Source organism: Anomaloglossus baeobatrachus, chromosome 10 (genome assembly GCF_048569485.1).
Source record: "Anomaloglossus baeobatrachus isolate aAnoBae1 chromosome 10, aAnoBae1.hap1, whole genome shotgun sequence".
Taxonomy (NCBI): Eukaryota; Metazoa; Chordata; class Amphibia; order Anura; family Aromobatidae; genus Anomaloglossus; species Anomaloglossus baeobatrachus.
The window spans coordinates 166,766,749-166,790,212 of NC_134362.1; the positions used below are offsets into that span (position 1 = coordinate 166,766,749).

At 53.1% G+C, this 23,464-nt stretch overlaps 1 protein-coding gene across 2 annotated transcripts in view; it reads left to right on the forward strand.

Moving 5' to 3' along the window:
• The window catches only part of LOC142255298 (5-hydroxytryptamine receptor 3A-like), a 101,368-nt gene that overhangs the window by 62,994 nt on the left and 14,910 nt on the right, over positions 1–23,464 (forward strand). For both annotated transcript variants that reach the window (XM_075326836.1, XM_075326835.1), the window contains exons 6-7: positions 709–916; positions 22,109–22,306. In XM_075326836.1, the coding sequence (XP_075182951.1) occupies positions 709–916; positions 22,109–22,306 (406 nt within the window). The remainder of the gene's footprint in view (positions 1–708; positions 917–22,108; positions 22,307–23,464) is intronic.

Below are 23,464 nucleotides of genomic sequence, written 5' to 3' on the forward strand. Positions count from 1 at the left end.
AGTTTACATACTCTTCTGATAGGTCTACTTTAAATCTCTCCATGTAGGTCCAGGTTATGACATGTAAATAGGAGGAAGCTCTGCGTCACCAATAGATAGGTGCTCAGGGGTAAAAAGAGACTATAGAATAAGAATATAACCCCGAACACCTCTGTATATCTGTATATGGTATTGATTATTATTTTTGTCATTGTGTTCAGATAAAGTCCAGTCTGACGAAGGCCTATGGCCGAAACGTCGACTTATTGTGGACTAACTACACGTATATAATATTTACAGAATTAATATCTGATCAATAAAGAAAATTTGCATATCAACAGTCATATAATTTTCTTTTTGGGAGTGAATAGTGTGCCGGGGTTATATTCTTATTCTACAGGTTATGACATGTAACTTAATATTTAGGGAGACCATAGCTAACACTGACCATTTTCACCAATACAAATGGGTAATGTGGCATCTTTACGCTCTTGTACTTTTTAACCCCCAAAACCACATATGTGGGCATGCAGGTCTTTGAAAGCTAAATCCATTGACACCTTTACATCTTCTATCTGTTGCTGCATTCCTGAGAAATCAGCATTTTAATTCACATGCAGTCTGGGACTTTCCAGCTATTTCAAGGACAGTTGGAACCTTTGCATGCACAAGCATTGTATGCTTGAGTAATATATATTGTACTAATTCTTCAATTATTCCATATACTAGATCACAATAGAAAGAATTCCACAAAATTACGTTGTGAGCTTCATCTTGCCGATATGCTTCATGGTGTTGCTGGATATGGCGAGTATGTTCATTAAAATGCCGAAAAATGACCGTCTGGGCTTTAAGATCAGCATTGTGCTTGGATTCTCAGTGCTTCTTGTGATCCTGAATGACATTTTGCCTTTAACAGATAAACCTCCATTATTAGGTAAATATATATGTTTTGGTACCGTAGTTGGAGTTTTCTATACTTCAGTTGTTCCTAATCCGGACTACTTTCAACTCAACATCTCTATAGAGAGGTCAAAGGGTAAAAATCCCTGAGTTGTACTGTCTATGTTTTATTGAGCCAAATGAATAAACATTTACAGTGAAGGTAGTAATACTAATGTCTATGATGTTCATATGATAAGTCAGTAAGTATATCCAAAAGAACAACCATGTCGTTTGTGACGGGGTGTACATCAGAGCAAAGAGAGACAACAGGCCGAGGATGATCCAACAGGTTTACTAACAGGAATACAGGAACAGCACACGACAAGTCCAAATAAAACAGATTCGGGGGCACCTCCCGATAATCCAAAGTGCCAGATCACAACGTAATAGTCCTTTTCAGAGTCCCAAAAATCCCACACAATCCACTGGACGGCGAGGTCTGTCCGCAGAATCAGATCTCGCTCCCCTCCTCTTCAAAAACTCAACTCCCAACTGCATTTAGAAACAGGAGTGAATTGTTTGAGCTCGTGGGCCCGCCCCTCAAGGGTAGGGGTCTATGCAATGGTTGGGCCCACTAGAAGATTCTAGAAGGTTGGCTCCGAGATGTCTACAGGTTTGTGTAGTTGGCGTTATCCACTGCTTACGAAACAATGGGAAGTTCCTCTGGCTGTGTGGACAAGAGATAATTGCATTATGGGCCCAGAGACACAGGAGATGGGGGGAAGGTATGGTTACTTACATCCCAAGACATTTCAAAGTGTTCAGTAAGTACAACCAAAGGAAAGTGACATCACATCCTGACATAGTATTACAGCAAATACAGTGAGAAGGTAAAATACATCATGACATCTATATTATGCTTCCACTCTCCTGCTATACAAATGCATGGGTAGAATTCTCTATGGATATGAAAGCACTTGCACTTTATGTGCAGGCCATGGCCTTACATGATATATAGTGATTAACATCTGGGCAATGCTTGTTACATTGCCTATGACTATACTAATGACTGGCAAACAGGGCCGGCCCCAGGTTTTTGTGGGCCCCGGGCGAAAGAGTCTCAGTGGGGCCCATCTACACACAGACACACACATACACAGATAAATACACATACAGGCATACGTACATAATTAAAGAGAAATTCACAAAATACATATAAACAGACATAAATCTGTGGCGCCCTGGCCTAGCCAGGTCTTCACAGATAACACTCAAACACCCCCACCCCCCCATTAGACAGGGACACCAGCCAAACAAAATCCTTGTTGCCTCCCTCCAGTGCCTGATGTCCACACCAGGTGGGGCGGAGCCAAGCGGTTGGCCCCACCCACCGAGGAGTTCACAGGCCTGGAGGCGGGAAAAGTGTCAGAACAGTGTAGGAGTTTGAGGAGTGAGGAGTAAGCACTTGGGTGTCTGGGTTTGTGGCCCAGGCACTGACAGCAAGGTTGGCAGACGGTGGTGGCCGTCTGCAGGAGTGGTGGAGCAACGCGGAACCGTAGGACCGGGGTCGGGCGACGGCCCGCCGGTACCGATCGGGGAGCGAAGTGAAGCCAGCACACACAGGTAGGGCCATCGGACCCCGACCAGGCTTGGAGCCGCCGACAATAGTCAGATCCGAATGTGACTGGAACCCCAGGGGTTTCACAACAGCAAAAGTCCCGATTGAAGGCAACCGCCCACACGGTGAGGGTATACAGCTACCGCCTAAGGCTAGAGACCCAAGGGTCAGCGCCTGCGGGCAAACGGGCTCCTCCGGTACCCATACACCGGGGAGTGGACTATCGTTGGGAATCCATAGTAGTCAGCAGAAGAACATCAAGGTGCAGGGAAAGACAGCCGCCGTCACCTGTCCGGGGAGAAACACTGCAGCCGGCTGTGGGACCCGTCCATCCAGCCGTTTGGTTTACCGAGGACTTTGTACCTTTCTTGCTGAGTGAGTACACCCGTGCCATCCGGCACCGCGCCGCGCTGTCCCTGCAACCCTGCACCTCGCCAACCCTGCCTCCGCGCCACAACATCACCGGGCCCCGGGACCACCGACCCCTACCCACGGAGGGGGAAAACAACATCCCAGCTGCTCCTTACCATCGCTCCCGGGATCCCCATCATCAGCAGCGATGGTGCCTATCTTCACAACGACAAGTGGGTGGCATCATGGACTAAATCCCACAAACCAACCACCCCTTTCACTCACGGGCGAGGAGCGCAGCTCGAGTCCCCGGATCCGGCCCACCGCTCGAGCCACCGAGCAGCAGCAGCAGCCGCAGCAGCGCTGGACCCGAGCGTTAGCGAGAGCGTTAGCGAGAGCGCAGCAGCGACGACGTCCTCCCCGCCCGCGACAAATCTATACAGTTGTATACACTGACATACATACATACAGACGCATTAGAGATATTATTAATATGGGGAAGCTGGCAGTAGCCTCACTCACCTCCCCCGCTTGTCACCCATCCAGCTCCTCCATGACTAATAGACATGGCCCCGCACGGTGCACACTGACAATGCTGTATATACTGTACATTACAGGAGATACTGGGGTATACAGCAATAGCGGGAAATAAAGCTCTAGAGAGGGACATTCAGGTCTTGGGGGGTATAAAACACTGGGGTGGAGGGGTCATACAGCTCTGAGGTGGTATACAGCACTGGGGTGGGGGGACATATAGCTCTAGGGGAGTATACAGCACTGGAGTCGGAGGACAAATAGCTCTGGGGGGTATACAGCACTGGGGTGGGGGAACATACAGCTGTGGGGTGTATACAGCACTGTGGTGGGGGCAGACAGTTTTTGGGGGGAAAGAGCACTGGGGTCAGGGGACAGACAGTTCTGGGGGGTATACAGCACTCTGGTGGGAGCAAACAGTTCTTGGGGTATACAGCACTATAGTAGAGGCAGACAGTTCTGGGGATATACAGCACTATGGTGGGGGGCAGATAGTTCTGGGGGTATACAGCACTGGGGTCAGACCGTTCTGCGAGGGTATACAGTACTGGGGTGAGGACACAGACAGTTCTTGGGGGTATACAGCACTGGGTCAGGGGACAGTCAGCTCTGGGTGGGTATACAGTACTGGGGTCAGGGGTCACACAGGTCTGGAGTGTATATGTCGCGGGCGGAGGAGGGGACACTGCGCTCTCCCACTGCTCGGGTCCGGCTGCCGCTGCTGCTGCGGCCTCCGCTGCTCGGTGGCTCGAGCGATGGGCTGGATCCCGGGGACTTTGAGCGGCGCTCCTCGCCCGTGAGTGAAAAGGGGATTGGTTTTGGGTATTTATTGTCCGTGACGCCACCCACGGTTGTGGTGATTGTGTGGACACCACCGCTGCTCTGGACGGGGATCCCGGGAGCGGTGACTGGGAGCAGCTTTGTTGTTATTTCTCCCCTCCGTGGGTAGGGGGTTGGTTGTCCCGGGGCCCGGTGATGGGGTAGGGGTGGATGACAGGCCGGTTGTGGGGCCTGGTGAGGTGCAGGGTTGTGGGGGCAGCGCTGTGCCTCACGGCACAGTGGTACTCACTCAGCCTGACACGTTGACACAGTTCTCGGTAAAACACACGGCTGGAAAGACGGTTCCCACGGACGGCTGCTGTTGCTTTTCCTCGGTAGTTAACGGTGACTGTCTCTTTCCCTGCACCTAGTACTTCTGTTGGTTGCGATGGGTTCCCACCGGTAACCCGCTCCCCGACTTGGATATGGGCCGGAGGAGCCCCTCTTTGCCCGCAGGCGCTGGCCCTGAGAAACTGGTGCCTTGGCGGTGGCGGTGTCTCTCTCATACGGTTGGACCGTTGCCTTCAATCGGGACTTAGTTGTTTGGAGACCCGGAGGTCCCCTTCACTGACGGATTTGGCAAATTTACGGCGACTCCTAGCCTTGCCGGGATCCGCAAGGCCCCTGCCAATGGTGCTGGCTTCTCCTTGTGTACCGGTCCGGTACCGCCGGGCCACCACCCATCCACGGTCCTAACGGCACCTCCGATAGGCCACTCCTGTAGACGGTCACCGCCGTCTGCTAACCTTGCTGTCTCTGTCCGGGGCACACACCCGGACTAATTTCAGGCTCTTAAGCTGTCACTTTTCTCCTCACACTTGCTCCTCTACCACTCAACTCCTCTCACTTCCTCCTCCAAACTCTAACTTTTTTTTTTTGACTGCCTGTGTTTTCCCTCCTCCAGATTGTGAACTCCTTGGTGGGTGGAGACCAACCACCTGGCTCCACTCCCTGGTGTGGACATCAGCCCCTGGAGAAGGCAACAAGGATTTTTGGGGTCTAGCTTAGGTGTACCTAACCGGGGTGTAGGGTGTGGTGATGTCATTACCTGTGACCCCTGGCTTGCCCAGGGCGTCACATTCCCCCTTAGCAAAATGCAGACCGTCCACGGGCTGCCCGTCCAACACCAGTTTTATTTTTCTGAAAAAGATAAGAAAACAATACAAGTAGAAGAACATCATCCCACAACGGGAGGCACTTTTCTTAAACGTTGCAAACGGTTTTAAACGGTTACGGCTTCCGCACTCACCCACCCAAGTAACCTGGCCCTGATGCTGCCCCTAAGAAGCAGGCAGCACCCCTTGACCCCAGTCCAGCACCAAGTTACCCGAGCGGGATCTGTCCTTTCCAGGGGACCCACGTCCATGGGGAGCCCCTGGAACCCCCAGAGGGTAGCCACCGGTTCAGGTGGTGGCTGGGCCCCAGCCTGCTCCACTGCGGGCCCTCCCTCCAATCTGCCTCTCCGGAGGCGGTAACGGTGGAAGCTGCAACAACAACATTATTTACAAGCCACTAACGTTTGTGGTTGCCCTGCAAGTTCACGGGCTTGTCCGTAAGGAGTCCCTTACGCAACTTTAAACGGTCCCCACGGGGACAACGGTGTCGGCAACGACCGGTTTCAAATCAGCAGGCTAATCAGGTTAACTTCGGTAATCATTTTCATTTTCAAAAACTTTAAACTGCACACTGGTGGTCCCAACGGGGACGGTGTAACTGCACCCCGCTGCCTTTACTCTGGCTCTTCTGTGTCTGCTGGGTTCTCTGCCACCAGCATATCAAACATGCAGTGACAGGCTTGCTGTGACATGGGCGCCCGGTATCCATTCCCACCATTACGCGCGGTGTAATAAACTACCGGTCCCCCCACATAGCGGAGACGCACACTTGCCTCCTCACCTTCAGGGGTGAGTTCAGCACCAGAGCCGGAGTCGCTGGAGTCACCATACTTGCATCTGCATCAGGCGGGTTGCCGCCAGCTGCCGCAGCCTCCTGACCTCTAGCATCCAGCACATCAGATCCTTCTGCAGTAGCACGGGGCAGCAGGTCAGGCGAGTTTACACTGAGGCACCCCATAAGTAACGGCAAGGGTGATGCATAGGTCGAGACTAGGCCGGGCCCCTCAGCCGCAGCGGCCGGTCCTGGTAGGACATAGGGACGTGGGTCACCAGTCGGCTCTGTTACATCTGTTCCCCTCCCGTACATCGGGGCAGTTGCAATCAGCATTTCCACCTCGTTGGTCCACTGCTCCATCATCCGAAAGATCTGATCCTGCTGACGTTGGTGGAATTTAATCACCCGGGCCTTCATCCATGCCACGATCCCGGGCTCGGGGTCTGGCGCAAGCACTGCCGGGACTTCTGGCACATTTTTGTTAAGGGGCCGCGGTCCTAGCGGTTCCCCCGGGAGTGATTCAGGGACGTCCTGAGCGTCTGCAGCCGGTTGGTCCGCCGGGGCGGATTGGCAGGGTATCGCTACCGGTTGGGCAGGTAGCGGGCCTAGTGGCGGAGCGGCAGCAGCTAACACGGGTAGCGGGGAGAGAGGCAAGGTGAGCGGAGGCAGGCCGGGCTCCTCAGCTTCAGTGGCCGATCCCTCAGGAATACAGGGGCGTGGGTCTCTTACCCGCTCCTCCAAATCCTCTTCCACCTCGCGTCTCCGCATAGCAGCCACTACGTCCGCCATGTCGGTCTCCCACTCCTCTAGGAGGAGCTGCATATGGGCTTGCAGACGGTTGTTCAACGGGGCAGTCCGGTCTCTCAGCCACATCGCCGTGCCGGGTGCGGGAGCGTCCTCGTTGGCGGTCGGACTGTGCATCTTGGCAATCGAGCCTTCCAGGAACCCAGTATTGCTGCAGAGTCCTGGCGTCTCTGCGTTTATAGCCGCGGCTACATGCGACCAGTCGCCATTTCGTCCCCCTTAGCCTCTTTCCGGCTCCTCCTCTATCAGGGCGGGGTCTTGGCCTTCGCGCCTCCACTACTCGAGGAGACGGTCGAGCGGGAACTTTTCGCGCCAAAGATGGCGGCTTCTGAAATTTTCCGGCCGGACACCTCCGGCGGTAACAAGGCGCACCTCTACCCAACGGCAGAGCGGTAAGATCCTGTTCGTGACGCCAAGTTGTCGCGGGCGGAGGAGGGGACGCTGCACTCTCCCACTGCTCGGGTCCGGCTGCCGCTGCTGCTGCGGCCTCCGCTGCTCGGTGGCTCGAGCAATGGGCTGGATCCCGGGGACTCGAGCGGCGCTCCTCGCCTGTGAGTGAAAAGGGGATTGGTTTTGGGTATTTATTGTCCGTGACGCCACCCACGGTTGTGGTGATTGTGTGGACACCACCGCTGCTCTGGACGGGGATCCCGGGAGCGGTGACAGGGAGCAGCTTTGTTGTTATTTCTCCCCTCCGTGGGTAGGGGGTTGGTTGTCCCGGGGCCCGGTGATGGGGTAGGGGTGGATGACAGGCCGGTTGTGGGGCCTGGTGAGGTGCAGGGTCGCGGGGGCAGCGCTGTGCCTCACGGCACAGTGGTACTCACTCAGCCTGAGACGTTGACACAGTTCTCGGTAAAACACACGGCTGGAAAGACGGTTCCCACGGACGGCTGCTGTTGCTTTTCCCCGGTAGTTAACGGTGACTGTCTCTTTCCCTGCACCTAGTACTTCTGTTGGTTGCGATGGGTTCCCACCGGTAACCCGCTCCCCGACTTGGATATGGGCCGGAGGAGCCCCTCTTTGCCCACAGGCGCTGGCCCTGAGAAACTGGTGCCTTGGCGGTGGCGGTGTCTCTCTCATACGGTTGGACTGTTGCCTTCAATCGGGACTTAGTTGTTTGGAGACCCGGAGGTCCCCTTCACTGACGGATTTGGCAAATTTACGGCGACTCCTAGCCTTGCCGGGATCCGAAAGGCCCCTGCCAATGGTGCTGGCTTCTCCTTGTGTACCGGTCCGGTACCGCCGGGCCACCACCCGTCCACGGTCCTTACGGCACCTCCGATAGGCCACTCCTGCAGACGGTCACCGCCGTCTGCTAACCTTGCTGTCTCTGTCCGGGGCACACACCCGGACTAACTTCAGGCTCTTAAGCTGTCACTTTTCTCCTCACACTTGCTCCTCTACCACTCAACTCCTCTCACTTCCTCCTCCAAACTCTAACTTTTTTTTTTGACTGCCTGTGTTTTCCCTAATCCAGGACTGTGAACTCCTTGGTGGATGGAGATCAACCGCCTGGCTCCACCCCCTGGTGTGGACATCAGCCCCTGGGGAAGGCAACAAAGATTTTTGGGGTCTAGCTTAGGTGTACCTAACCGGGGTGTAGGGTGTGGTGATGTCATTACCTGTGACCCCTGGCTTGCCCAGGGAGTCACATATACAGCACTGTGGTGGGGGGAAGACAGTCCTGAAGGGTATACAGCACTGGGGTCAGGGGAAAGACCGTTCTGTGAGGGTATACAGTGAGGAGACAGACAGTTCTTGTAGGTTTACAGCACTGGGGTCAGGGGACAGTCAGCTCTGGGTGGGTATACAGCACCGGGGTCAGGGGACACACTGGAGTGTATACAGCACTGTGGTGGGGGAAGACAGTTTTAAAGGATATATAGCACTGGGGTTAGGGGACAGACAGTTCTGGGGGGTATACAGCACTGGGGTTAGGGGACAGACAGTTCTGGAGGGTATACAGCACTGGGGTCAGGGGACAGACAGTTCTGGGGGGTATACAGCACTGTAGTGGGAGGGGCAGAGAGTTCTAGGGGTATACAGCACTATGGTGGGGGGCAGACAGTTCTGGAGTTTACAGCACTGGGGTCAGACCGTTCTGGGAGGGTATATAGTACTTGGGTGAGGAGACAGACAGTTCTTGGGGATTTACAGCACTGGGGTCAGGGGACAGTCAGCTCTGGGTGGGTATACAGCACCAGGGTCAGGTGACACACAGGTCTGCAGTGTATAAAGCACTGTGGTGGGGGGAAGACAGTTCTGAAGGGTATACAGCACTGGGGTCAGGGGACAGACAGTTCTGGGGGGTATACAGCACTGTAGTGGGGGGGCAGAGTTCTGGGGGTATACAGCACTATGGTGGGGGGCAGTCAGTTCTGGGGTATACAGCACTGCGGTCAGGGGAAAGACCGTTCTGGGAGGGTATACAGTATTAGGGTGAAGAGACAGACAAGTCCTTGGGGGTATACAGCACTGGGGTCAGGGGACACACAGGTCTGGAGCGTATACAGCACTGTGGTGGGGGCAGACTGTTCTGAAGGGTATACAGCACTGGGGACAGGGGACACACAGGTCTAGAGGGTATACAGCTCTGTGGTTGTGTCAGGGGACAGTTCTGAAGGGTATACAGCACTGGAGTCGGGAAAGTTCTGGAGGGTATACAGCACTGTGGTGGGGTCAGGGGACACACAGGTCTGAAGGGTATACAGCACTGGGGCCAGGGGACAGTTCTGTGGGGAAATACAGCTCGGCGGGATATTGGTGCTGCGGCTTCTCGCTTAATGGTAGATGCTAGAGTGTATGGGCTCCTTCCAGGTACCTTCTCTTCATCTGTGGACTGGAGTTCAGGACACGGCGCGCTAGCTCCACCCACAGATGAACTTCAATGCTCCTGCACACAATCCTCAGCAGTGACACGCTGCATGCAGGAAAGTGCGGCTGCCGTCCCAGAACTGTGGTCCCCGAAACTCAGCCCGGAGGCTGCAGGACACATCTCCGCCCTGCCACTGACCCCAGCGGTTCAGGGCCCCGGCATTTGCTCATATGTGCCGGGTGCTGATGCCGGCCCTGCTGCCAAACATAGAGACAGTTGCACTCTGAAATGCTAAGGCATGATAACCATAAATATAAGAATATGGATATGCATTACAGCTAAAAGAAATATCTAAGAAAAAATTGAGATGGCTCAGAGATATTTATTGGAAATATTCCCCAGACTATATAGGAAGAGAAGACTTGTTGATACTCTAGTACTTGGTCCAGTACAGAATGTGCATCGGATTTCTAAAAATTACTCCTGTGGGCTGTGTTATAGATGCAGGAACACACCATAAGAGCCTCCCATGACAAACATTTCTACATAGGACTAGTGTGGCAGTTGTGGCCCTCAATTCAAGTTTTCAGAGGACCATCAGTTGTTTATCAACAGTCATTGTAAATTGCTATCGAATATGTATCCCCTATATCGGTCACATTGTGGGACAACCCAGGGATGATTTTTTTCCAGCTATGGTGACAGTAGATTTCTATCGAATATGTGTGGCACCCTGGACAAGCCAGGGGCCACAGAGAACAACACCAACACACCCCACACTCCCGGTCAGGCACACCGAGGTCAGACACAAAACCCTTGTTGCCTTCCTCCAGGGGCTGATGTTCACACCAGGGGGTGGGCCATGCGGTTGGTCCCGCCCACCGAGGGGTTCACAGTCCTGGAGGCGGGAAAAGAGCTCAGATCAGTTTGAGAGTAGAAAGTGAGAGGAATGAGAGTAGTAAAGGAGCAGACTGAAGTTGGTCCAGGTGTGTGTCCCGGATGGATCAGCAAGGTTGGCAGACGGTGGTGACCGTCTGCAAGAGTGGCCTATCGGAGTTTACCGTAAGGACCGTGGACGGGCGGCGGCCCGGCGGTACCGGACCGGTACGCAAAGAGAAGTCAGCACCATCTGGCAGGGGCTTACGGACCCCGGCAAGGCTAGGAGTCGCCGTGAAGTTGCCAAATCCGTTAGCGAAGGGAACCTCTTTGGTTTCCCAGCAACCAAGTCGTGAAAGAAGACAACCGTACAACCAAGAGAGGGAGACACCGCCACCGCCAAGGCAACCGTTTCCCAGGGCCAGAGCCTGCGGGCAAAAGGGGCTCCTCCAGCCCATATCCAAGCAGGGGAGCGGGTTACCGGTGGGAACCCATTGGAACCATCAACCGTACGTAGGTGCAGGGAAAGGCAGTCACCATCAACCTGCCGGGAGCAACAACACCGCAGCCGCCCGTGGGACCCGTCCATCCAGCCGTGTGTTTTACCGAGAACTTCTTCATCATTGGGCTGAGTGAGTACCACCGTGCCGTGCGGCACAGCGCTGCCCCCGCGACCCTGCACCTCGCCAGGCCCATAGCCCGCCTGCACCATTCATCCCTACCCCCATCATCGGGCCCCAGGACAACCAACCCCCTACCCACGGAGGGGAGAACTAACAACAAAGCTGCTCCCTGTCACCGCTCCAGGGATCCCCGTCCAGAGCAGCGGTGGTGTCACCAATATCACCACAACCGTGGGTGGCGTCACGGACAATAACCAAACACCCCCACAATCAATCCCCTATCCCTTTTCACTCACGGGCGAGGAGCGCCGCTCGAGTCCCCGGGATCCGGCCCACCACTCGAGCCACCGCCGAGCAGTAACAGCAGCAGCAGCCGGACCCGAGCAGTGGGAGAGCGTAGCGTCCCCTCCTCCGCCCGCGACATATGTATCCCCTATCTCAGTCACAATGTGGGACAACCCATGACAAGGGTCTCCTATGACAAATATTAGTTTGGTAGGACTATTGTCCTGGTTTGTTCAGTGCATAATGTACCATCTTTACAAAACTAGCCCTACGGACTGAGTCATGGTTGATGCAGGGATTCACCATCACAGGGCCTGTAATGACAAATAGTAGTTAGGATGGAGTAGGAGTAGTGTCCTGGTTTGTCCTCCACTGCACAATGTGCATAGTGATTACAACAAAAATTAGCTCTATGGCCTGAGTCATGGTTGACGCAGGAAGGAAATTACTTTATATGGGAAGGGGTGGATGTTAACAGCAATAGTCAACATTTTGGGAGAATTTAGTTTAGCTTGCTCTCATCTGGAGGGATTACAAACTGTGGAGAAATCCAGTCCTTGTTGAATTTAATCAGAGTAAAGGGGGCTTTACACGCTACGATATCGTTAATGTTTTATCGTCGGGGTCACGTTGTTAGTGACGCACATCCGGCGTCATTAACGATATCGCAGCGTGTGACACTTATCAGCGACCTTAAGCGACCTCCAAAATGGTGAAAATCGTTCACAATGGAGAGGTCGTCCCAAAACCAAAAATCGGTAATGGTTGATTATCGATATTGTTTGTCGCTCCTGCGGCAGCACACATCGCTGTGTGTGACACCGCAGGAGCGAAGAACGTCTCCTTACCTGCCGCCGGCCGCAATGCGGAAGGAAGGAGGTGTGCGGGATGTTACGTCCCGCTCATCTCTGCCTCTCCGCTTTGATTGGCCGGCTGCTTAATGACGTCGCGATGAGGTCACTGTGATGCCGAACGTCCCTCCCCCTTGAGGGAGCGATTGTTCGGCAGTCACAGCGCCGACGCCGACCAGGTAAGTGCGTGTGACGCTGCCGTAGCGATAATGTTCGCTTCGGCAGCGATCACACGAAATCGCAAGCACGACGGGGCGGGTGCTTTTGCGTACGATATCGCTAGCAATTGCTAGCAATATCATAGCATGTAAAGCCCGCTTAAGTCTGTCGGCATTTTCTGTGGAGAGGCATGTCTGACCATCAGTGATGATTGACCCAGCAGAACTGAAAACACGCTCTGACCTCACACTAACAGCCGGGCAGGCCAGCACCTCCAAGGCGTATAAGAAGAGGTTGGGCCAAGTGTTCAGCTTGGACACCTAATAACTAAAGGGAACTGAAGCATCAGAAAAGACGCAGGTATAGTCACTTAAGTACCCCTTGACCATGTTGGGCAACTTCTCCCTCCTTGGCATTGTTATAGGCACAGATAGCGAGAAGACCAAAAGCCACACCTAATATAGAATAAGATGTACAACATTATATATACCAAAGAGAAAAACCAACAAAAAAAAACTATTGTAGGGGGGGATGTGAATATGGGGAAGGTAATACCAAAATAAGTAATACCAGAAAAAAGGTGGGGATACACCTGGCCCTAATGAGCCCTAAGTCTGTCCCTATCTAGCAATGGAGGGTATGACGACCTAGGGTTATGGCGCCCCCATTCACCAAGGGGAAACCCTAACAATCCTTAACACACTATATAAACAGGTGCACAACCCAAATATACAGTGAAAACCAAATATAAATGATTAAAAACCAGACTAATATGACTAAGCAACAATATGCCATAAATAACATTGTTGTCACTCATCTGGTAGGAGGTCCAGCAATCAAAGTCCTTGAAAAACATCACCCCGGGCAGGCACAGATAGCCCTTGCTGATGTGCTGATTTATGGTTTATTGAAAATGGCCAAGTTTGCGCACATCCCCCCCCCCCCACCCACATATGTTGGACCTGCTGTTCGTGTCTCTCCCCATTAATCCTTGGTGCTGAAAAGAGCAGGTAACTCTGCCGCCAGCGTTGTCTGAGGGTGATTTTTCAGCAACTGATCAATGATCCTCTTGAAGGATTCCATTGTACAACCCTTTGGTGACTCCAAGAGGAGAAAAGGAAATTTCTCCTTGTACCATGGGTCCAGAAAAGTGGCCAACCAGTATAGGTTGTTGGATAAAATACTGCACGGTAAGAGGCCAGAGCGAACCAAAGGATACGTACAAAACTGATCCTCAGAGTGGCTAAGCTTTTTGTAATGCATGCCTGGATCCACAGACTCAGATGGGCTGTAATGGACAGGCTAGAGGGAAGCCACTCACCAAGCAGGGCCCCTAGAACCCTGAAACCCTTTAACCCCTATACAGGGATTTGGAATTACACAGGGCACAAGGTGATCACTACATGTGGAAGACTGCAGTCCGATGATAGTAGTAGTCAGACAGGGTCGAATCGGGAAATGCAAATCAGGGACAGAATGGGCACGCAAGTGTGGCGCCCCTGACCTGGTCAGGCACCACTGAGTACTGCACCCATGCTGGGGACAGTACAACACAGGTAATCCAGAAGGCTGACTGGGGTGTGGTACACAGGCGCATAGTGATCAGGTCTCACACATGTACCTTTGAGAGGACCCCTGGGGATCCCAGGAGGGGGAAAAGCCTTCACCTTCACTGGAATAGTGGAGGGGGCCAAAAGCCTCCATCTCCTCTCAAGGGGTGTGGTAAGAGAGTCTGGTTGCTAGGTGGCGTAGGCAGGCACAAAAGGGAAAAGAGAAGGAGGAGTAAACAGTCTGCAGCAGAGTGTGGAGGAGTGAGGAGCAGGAAAGTGAAGCTCAGACAGGAGCAGCAGTGAAGGTCCCAGATGTGAGCCGGTTCAGAGCAGAGTCCAGGGAGCTCCGAGGAGAGCTGACCCCTTCCCCTGGGCTGCTGTAGTCTGACAGCGTCCGCGCAGTGGCTACCGACGGGGGAGAACGGTCAACTAGGAGGGCTACCCGAAATCCATCTTCAGCTAGAGAGAGAGCAACGGAGTGGGAAGTAAGGAGACTGCTAGAGAGTACCAGGCCCAAACGGGCGGCAGATCCCGAAGCGGAGATAGATCCAGCTTTCTTTTGCTAAACCTGCCGGTGTGGGGCTCTCAAAGCCCACGCCACAACACCACAAAAGCCGCAGCCACGTAGCCACAGTTAGGGCCCATAGGTCACAGGAGGCAAGCAGCTGGAGTGGCCTGGTCTAGGCGACAAGCAAACGGCAAACGAAGGGGAGAGAGGCTGCAGCATCTTCCCTGGGTGACCCCCATAGGGACTAAAAGTCGGGGTTACCCCAAACCACCAAGGGCTAAGGAAGGCGAGTTAGTAGTCACCCTCACAAGTCAGCCTGAAGGACACCTGGTTCCCACTTGGTTCATCCCAGCTACGCCCGGGTCACTCACCCTGCCATCAACTGTGAGTAAAAACCCTGAAAGACATCCTGCCTGTGTTGAGTCATTCTGCGCCTTGTAGTTCTACACATCTACACAGGGCCCTGGGGCTTGCCTCACTCTCAGGAGGCTACTACAACTGGCTGCACCCACCATCAGCCCCAGGCATCCCTTAACCTGCAGTGGCGGTCCCCACTGACCGCAAATCTGAGAGTGGCGTCACGACAAACTATAAAGAAGGTTTCCTACCTGTGACCAGACAGATCCATCTACGTGGAGTCCCTGAAGGTAATGCACCGACACAGCGTTTGCGGGGCTTCACATCTGGCGTCACGAACAGGATAAGGACTAGACCTGTCCAGACAGGTGACCATGTGCCTGGGCGGTCCGCTTGAAAAATTGGAAGCGCCGCCATATTGCCACCATGAAAAGCGCGCTGAAAAACAACAGCAGCCCGCGCTGGAAGAAGTTACCGCCCACGAAGAGGTGTGGCTACCCAGAGATCCCCTGCAGAGTTCTGACCTCGCTTGTGAAGAGAGCGGAAGCGTCCAGAGACGGCGGGAAGGACAGAGAGCCACAAGCCTGCTGCTGCAGAGAGAAGAGATGGAGTCCGGACGTGGATACCCAGAACCAGGCTCTGCTGCCTGGTGGTGCCGGGAGCTTGCTATCTTCTGCGATCAGCTGGAGGCCAGGATTATACGACAGCTCAGTGAGGGACGCACGGAGCTTCTGGAGATGGCTGCGGCGGTTCGGACCTACGAGGAGGGAGCCGCGCGACGCATGCCAGATCGAGCGGCGACGACTCAGATCCCGATGGTGCCACCGATGGGTGAGTCCAGAGTTGCCCCGGCCAGCGCAAGTGCTCCGACCCCTGCTGCTACGACCGCGGTCCCAGAAGAGGCGCCTGGCGCGGCGACGCTGAGCGAGGCCGCAGCCACGCTAGGTGCGGCCCGCCAAATCCAGGCTGCCGCAGCGACACCCCGCCTGGCCCGCAAAGGTTCGACTGCCACGGCGATACTCATCCGTGCCGCAGGGGTGACGCTGACCCAGGCTGCCACCCTGCTGAGCCCAGTCCGCCAAGACCCCACCGCAGCAGCGACGCTCGTCCGAGCCGCAAGTGAGATGCTGAACCAGGCCGCAGCCCCGCCAGGTGCGGCCCGTCAAGCCCCGATCACTGCAGCGACGCCCAGCTCCACCTGCACGGACCCCATTGGGGATGCGACGCCAATTCAGACCGCGGCTGCAATGCCCAGTCCGGCCCGCCAAGAACTGGCCGCAACAGCGACGCAGATTCAGGCCGCCGCCACGCCAGGCTCGGCCCGCACAGACCAGGCCGCCGCCACGCCAGGCTCGGCCCGCACAGACCAGGCCGCCGCCACGCCAGGCTCGGCCCGCACAGACCAGGCCGCCGCCATGCCAGGCGCGGCCCGCCAAGATAAGATTGCATCACCATTTACCCCGGCCTGCAAGGCCAGAGCAGACACCGCTCCCCAGTCTAAGGAGGTCCCTGCAAGGAAATCCCTGATAGGTGAAGACTCCGCATACTGGCAGCTGAAGGCTGACCTGGAGGCCAAGTTCCCACAGGAGATGGTGGATCAGTACATGCTCCCTCCGCACACCCCTAAGGCAACCCCTGCGGCAACCACGCCGAAGAGTCCACCGCCTGGGCCAGCTGAGGAACACTCATCCCCAGCGCTGCCACGACCAGAGTGCAGCGAAGAACTAAGGGGGAGAGGAGGGCAAGAAGTTGAGGAGTTGCCCCCGGAGCCAGCAGCAGTGCTAGTCCCAGAGCCGGAGATGCTGCCATATTCCCGCTGGGACGAGGAAGACCTGACACCTCCTGCTGAAGAAGACCTGCCCAACCGCCCCACCTGGGAGCTTGTAAGCTGCACTTCGCAGAATCCAGCCCGCAAGACACAGCGCCGCAGTAGAACCCAGTCTTTCCCTGCACCGCCATCCCCAGAGCAGAGAGAAGTCACGGCCAGAGACCTACAAGAAAAACGGTTCCTGAGAAGAGCCAAAGCACAGATCAGAGGACCCCTGCGTCGAGGAATTGTCGAAGATTTCAGCCTCAAATCAGGATACGGCTTCATAGTATCACCTGGTGTGAAGGAAGGGATTTTTGTCAATCGAAGGGATGTGAGAGCCCACCTGCCCAGAGGACACCCTGGAAGAAATTTGAAGATAGGAGACTCAGTGGAGTTCACTATGCATCAGGGAGAAAGAGGCTGGTATGCCCTAGATGTTGCACCATGTTCTAGAAGTCCTTGCAGAAGCCCTGCAGTCACAACAGAAGATGAAGACAGAGACACTGAAGAAGAAAGAAAATACAACGAACCCACAGACGAAGAAAGAGATCAAGAAACCAACAGGTGCCGCAGCCCTACAGGCCCAAGCCCTGGGATGGAAGAGTAGAGGAATCTGCATAAAGTAAAGCATACAGCAAGTTAAAGTTTTGAAAAGTTGGAAGTTTTGCAACGTTTACGTTTAAGTATGTGCCCACATAAACTTGTGTGAGAAAACCATAAACCTTAAGGCTATGAACTGGCTATAGCCACAAACTCTCGCAGTGTAAATAGTTACACCAGAGGGCACCACCACCACCAGAGTCAGCCTGTTTAGGGGCTTGGCTCGTCTGCAACCAGGAGGAGCCCGTCCGTATATAGGGCCTTGGCTCGCCTGCGACCAGAGAGCATGCCTGTTTATGGGGCCTGGCTCTCCACCACAAAGAGGGTACCTGGTCAGCACCAACTGTGGAGGCCGCCTCTACATCCTGCCAGAAGAGGCTGAAGGCGCGGATCCACCAAGCCAGGTATACCCTGAAACCACCAGCCCATGAAAGCCGCCTCTACATCCTGCCAGAAGTGGCTGAAGGCGCGGCCAACGGGAGAGGCAGATTGGAGGAAAGGTCTGGGGAAGTAGATGGCCCAGATCTGGTTACCAAAAGGACCGGTGACCTGCCTCCTGAAAGGGTTTGGGTGGGTTAACGGACTTGTGGGTGGAGGGTGGTGATGTATGGTACCTGGTGCTTTTAAAATGTTTTACATGTTTTAATGTTTTATGCATTTTTTAAAATGTTGTCTTGCAGCCCGAGGACGTGCTGGTGATAACTAAGGGGGAATGTGGCGCCCCTGACCTGGTCAGGCACCACTGAGTACTGCACCCATGCTGGGGACAGTACAACACAGGTAATCCAGAAGGCTGACTGGGGTGTGGTACACAGGCGCATAGTGATCAGGTCTCACACATGTACCTTTGAGAGGACCCCTGGGGATCCCAGGAGGGGGAAAAGCCTTCACCTTCACTGGAATAGTGGAGGGGGCCAAAAGCCTCCATCTCCTCTCAAGGGGTGTGGTAAGAGAGTCTGGTTGCTAGGTGGCGTAGGCAGGCACAAAAGGGAAAAGAGAAGGAGGAGTAAACAGTCTGCAGCAGAGTGTGGAGGAGTGAGGAGCAGGAAAGTGAAGCTCAGACAGGAGCAGCAGTGAAGGTCCCAGATGTGAGCCGGTTCAGAGCAGAGTCCAGGGAGCTCCGAGGAGAGCTGACCCCTTCCCCTGGGCTGCTGTAGTCTGACAGCGTCCGCGCAGTGGCTACCGACGGGGGAGAACGGTCAACTAGGAGGGCTACCCGAAATCCATCTTCAGCTAGAGAGAGAGCAACGGAGTGGGAAGTAAGGAGACTGCTAGAGAGTACCAGGCCCAAACGGGCGGCAGATCCCAAAGCGGAGATAGATCCAGCTTTCTTTTGCTAAACCTGCCGGTGTGGGGCTCTCAAAGCCCACGCCACAACACCACAAAAGCCGCAGCCACGTAGCCACAGTTAGGGCCCATAGGTCACAGGAGGCAAGCAGCTGGAGTGGCCTGGTCCAGGCGACAAGCAAACGGCAAACGAAGGGGAGAGAGGCTGCAGCATCTTCCCTGGGTGACCCCCATAGGGACTAAAAGTCGGGGTTACCCCAAACCACCAAGGGCTAAGGAAGGCGAGTTAGTAGTCACCCTCACAAGTCAGCCTGAAGGACACCTGGTTCCCACTTGGTTCATCCCAGCTACGCCCGGGTCACTCACCCTGCCATCAACTGTGAGTAAAAACCCTGAAAGACATCCTGCCTGTGTTGAGTCATTCTGCGCCTTGTAGTTCTACACATCTACACAGGGCCCTGGGGCTTGCCTCACTCTCAGGAGGCTACTACAACTGGCTGCACCCACCATCAGCCCCAGGCATCCCTTAACCTGCAGTGGCGGTCCCCACTGACCGCAAATCTGAGAGTGGCGTCACGACAAACTACAAAGAAGGTTTCCTACCTGTGACCAGACAGATCCATCTACGTGGAGTCCCTGAAGGTAATGCACCGACACAGCGTTTGCGGGGCTTCACACAAGGACGAAAACAGAAAACAAAGCAGAGGTCAAATCCGGATCAGGCAGCAAGGTACATAAACAGCAAGCAGTAGGGTAGTCAGGAAACACGCAGAAGTCAGAACACCAGAATCACTAAGCAGAACAGGGCGGGACAGGAACCAGGAATACTGATCTATCTGCGGCAGTGGTCAGCAGACAGGAGGGGAAATACGAAAGTTGTGGTGTCTTCCCATTGGTTGTAGCTGAATAATGGTAACTTCAGCTGGAAGCCACATTCCACCTACAGTCAGCCAGTGCAGATCCCAAGGAAACCCAGCCCAGTGGATGAGCGGAGCCTGTGCCCATCAGTGCCGCTGGCATCGACTCCTCTCTCACCACCAGCACTATCCATGGCAGGAACACGCCGTCGCCTGGTGATTGAAGTAGAAGTCGCTGGAGCGGTATCCGGTGGGGACGTAACACTTTGGGTCATATGTCTCCTGTGACTGATGATGGGGGATGGAAGGAGGACCAGGTTGAAGATTGGATGGGTCGGCCTTCTGTGTATCCACAGTACACTGTGTGATTGTGGAAGATTTGTTGCTGCATGAGAAATGCGAAGAGGCCTTGTCTGCCATCCAAGATAGAATCTGCTCTCACTCTTCTGGCTCCCACATACGTTTACGTTCCAGACCGGGAAATTTGGCAAAGAATATAGTGGATGCATCAAGCTTCTTCTGACTGGACACAGACTCAGTGCCTTGTCGCCCGCCCCTGACAACATCACGCCCACGTCCCTGTCCCTTAAAAACTGTCTGTTTTGTCAATTTGGGTTTTGGTGACATATTTACAGATGTTGATGGTCCAAGCCAAGCAGACTTTAACCCCAAATATATTGTGGCAAAAAGTACCATTTAGTACTTTGTACTAGGCAGGCCAAAATGCTAGTAGTACTGTTTCGTATTTGGCAAGCCCACTAGTACCGTATTAATGTGGCTGATGTGGATGTCACAAGACAAAATGTGTGACCCCCAAAATATTGTCGAAACAGGACCAGTGCATTTAGTGTATCAGACAGCCCAAAATGCTAGTAGTACTGCTTTGTATTTGACAAGCCCTCTAGCAAAGTATTAATGTGGCTGATGTGGACAGCGCAAGCCAAGCTGTGACTCCCTCAATATTGAGGAAACAGGACCGATGCATTTAGTGTATCAGGCAGCACAAAATGCCAGTAGTACTGCTTGGTATTTGGCAAGCCCACTAGCAACGTATTAAAGTGGCTGACGTAGATAGCAAAAGCCAAGCTGTGACCCCAAAAATAGCAAGTAAACAGGAACGGTGTGTTTAGTGTATCAGGCAGCACAAAATGCTGGTAGTACTGCTTTGTATTTGGCAAGCCCACTAGCAGCGTATTAATGTGGCTGATGTGAACGGCACAAACCAAGCTGTGACCCCAAAAATAGTGGGGAAAAAAGTACCAGTGCTTTTAAAGAAGAGGCAGCACAAAATGGCTACTCTGTTGACAAGGGAGAAATTTGGGTTATACTGCTAATGGAGTCTTTGTTCAGGGCAATTCAAAGGACGGGACCAAATTAGCTATCTGCGCAGATATATTAAATAACTCAGACAATGATCACAACGAGACGTGTGCCCTGTTTTGAGCCAGTACAGGGGACTGACTCGTGTATTCTATAGCTCAGATTTAGTATAACATTTTAACTTTCAGACATGTTCGAAAGTATCAAAATCTGTCTTTTCTCATACACCGAAGCCACATAGGGAGGGATGGGGAGTGTAGGAACACACATTTCATCCCACAGATACATTCCTTCTTTGTGTGAAACCACTGATAAGACTTTTACTCATCATGAATACCTTCTCTGTTCATGGTTTGTAAATTTGTCCTTGGTTAACTCTTTCTTGACCATACAGCTTAGAATCATATTATGGTGTCTGTGCAATTGTTATATAGACACACAGATAATTATGCAATGATATCTATATTTTGATTATTTACATACACAGATAATCTTATTACGTTTGAACAAACAACCTATAGCCCAGGCTACCTTCACACTGTGTGCTGGAAAAAAAGAGCTCTGCCTCTGACAAGAGTGGTTCTTATATGGACACTGGAAGAACAGTTTAACCGCTCCCTACCTAATCCACAATCTCCCCTCCCTGTACTGTGAGCTTGTTCAGTGGTTTCAGCTCTTAAAAGAGCTATTGTATTCTGGTACCATGGAGGTAGTGACAGACTCCTTTAAACTCTGTCCCTGCTCGAAAATCTCTCCCTCCCTACACTACACTGACCTAGTATACACTGCAGGTAGCCCTGAAAAGTTCTTTTGTGTTATTAGGTGGCCTAAACACTCTCCCTGGTAGCTGCTTGCTCTGTCGTTATGCTGATACAATGCTGGCTCCGGGTGCAATGTGCGCAAAATGGAGGTGGAAGGGCTTTTATAGACCCTATGACGCTGCAAGGCCAGCCAATCACAGTAATGCCACAACTAAGATGGCTGCGGAATTACTGTGATTGGTTAAAAATCCCAGCATATTTAGTGGCTGCAAATCAGGCGCCAAACCTGCTGGGCAGTACATACGAATATTGCGCGGCAAGTACACAAAAACTCGCAATATTATGAGAAACCCAAATACTATACTATCCGTGTGAGCAGCGAATAGTAATGATTACACTCGCTCATCACTAATACTCACATCTTCATCAGGAGAACCACAAGTAAATTGATGTTTTTAAGCATTTGTAAATGGAAGGAAAACTTTTTACTTTTTATGTGTTTTTATATATTTTTGGGATATTTTCCATTGGGCAGTTCAGTTAATACAACTTTAATGTGTCGTTAACAGGTATTTTTTGCATCTTATGTATGGCTGCCATGGTGGTCAGTATTCTTGAGTCCATATTGACGTCCCACATCCTTATGCTGTCTGAAATTGAAGCAGATGTCCCCCCTTGGGTAGAGATTGTATTTGTTAAGCATCTATCAAGAATTCTATGTTTCAAGAGAATGAAGTTCTCAGATACGGAGACAACGCCGGATCCAGGTGAGTTTTATGAAAGGCATTTCTTGACATGCGGCAAGGTGAGAACATCATGTGGAAAAATAATAGTCAGCACTGACCGGTTTTTCAGGACATGTATGCTCCCAACTCATCCTCTGCTCCAATAATGTTTTACCTAGGCTTTATTCAATAGTTTTTCTTGTTTTTGTGCTGTTTTTAAAAAAGTACAGGACACAAGCCAATACAAGACATACAGCGCCATATACACATGTGTGACGCCCTGGACTAGTCAGGTAGTCACAGATAGGCCCCTGCACAACACCTGTCCCCTAAAAAGGTGTCATCAGCCAACCTTAAAACCCTAGTCACCCCCCCCTCAGGGCTTGATGTTCACACCAGGGGACGGAGCCAGGTGGATGGCCACGCCCACCGAGGAGTTCAGAGAGCCTGAGGCGGGAAAACAAAACAAATTAGTTTGGGGAGAGGAGTAGAGTGGAGCAGTAAAGTGGAGTAGAGGAGTAAAGTCTGACAGGTGTCTGGGTTACAGCCTGGACACCTTTGGCTAGGAGGCAGATGGTGGCCTCAGCCTGCAGGAGCCGGGAAGACCGCCCTGCACCGCCGCACACCAACACCTACCCCCCAACGGGTCCTGGGGCCATCACCCCTACTCACAAAGGGGTTAACACCTTGCTGCGCAACATCTCCCCCGGGTGCCCAGTAAACAGCAGCGGTGGTGTCCATATTCACCACAACCCGTGGGTGGCGTCACGAACTTAACCAAACCACGGTCCCGGCCGTAAACCTACGTCCCCTCCAAAGCGCCAGTCCCCTTTCAGAGCGAAGTGACCCCGGGTCCGGAGGCGCTTGAGCCACCCACCGACGAGCCCAGATCTGAGCAGCTCAGCTGCAGCCAAGCGCGGGGCGGTACACATGCATTTTTAATGCATCTGTAAAAAATGGAATATGTGTTCTTTTCCGATCTGTTCTTCCATTACACGCTCATGAGGCTTTATTACAAATGGTTGAATTGTTTTATAGACATGAAAATAGACACTGTGAATGTAGCTCTCACGCCTCAGTTTCGGGACCCAATTCAGTGCCCTCATGCTGCGTGATCAGTTTTTTCCTTCCTTGCTGAGCCAAAGCCTTATCGGTCCCTGTCCAACTGCCCATGGTTCCCTTACCCTTTTCTTCAATTGT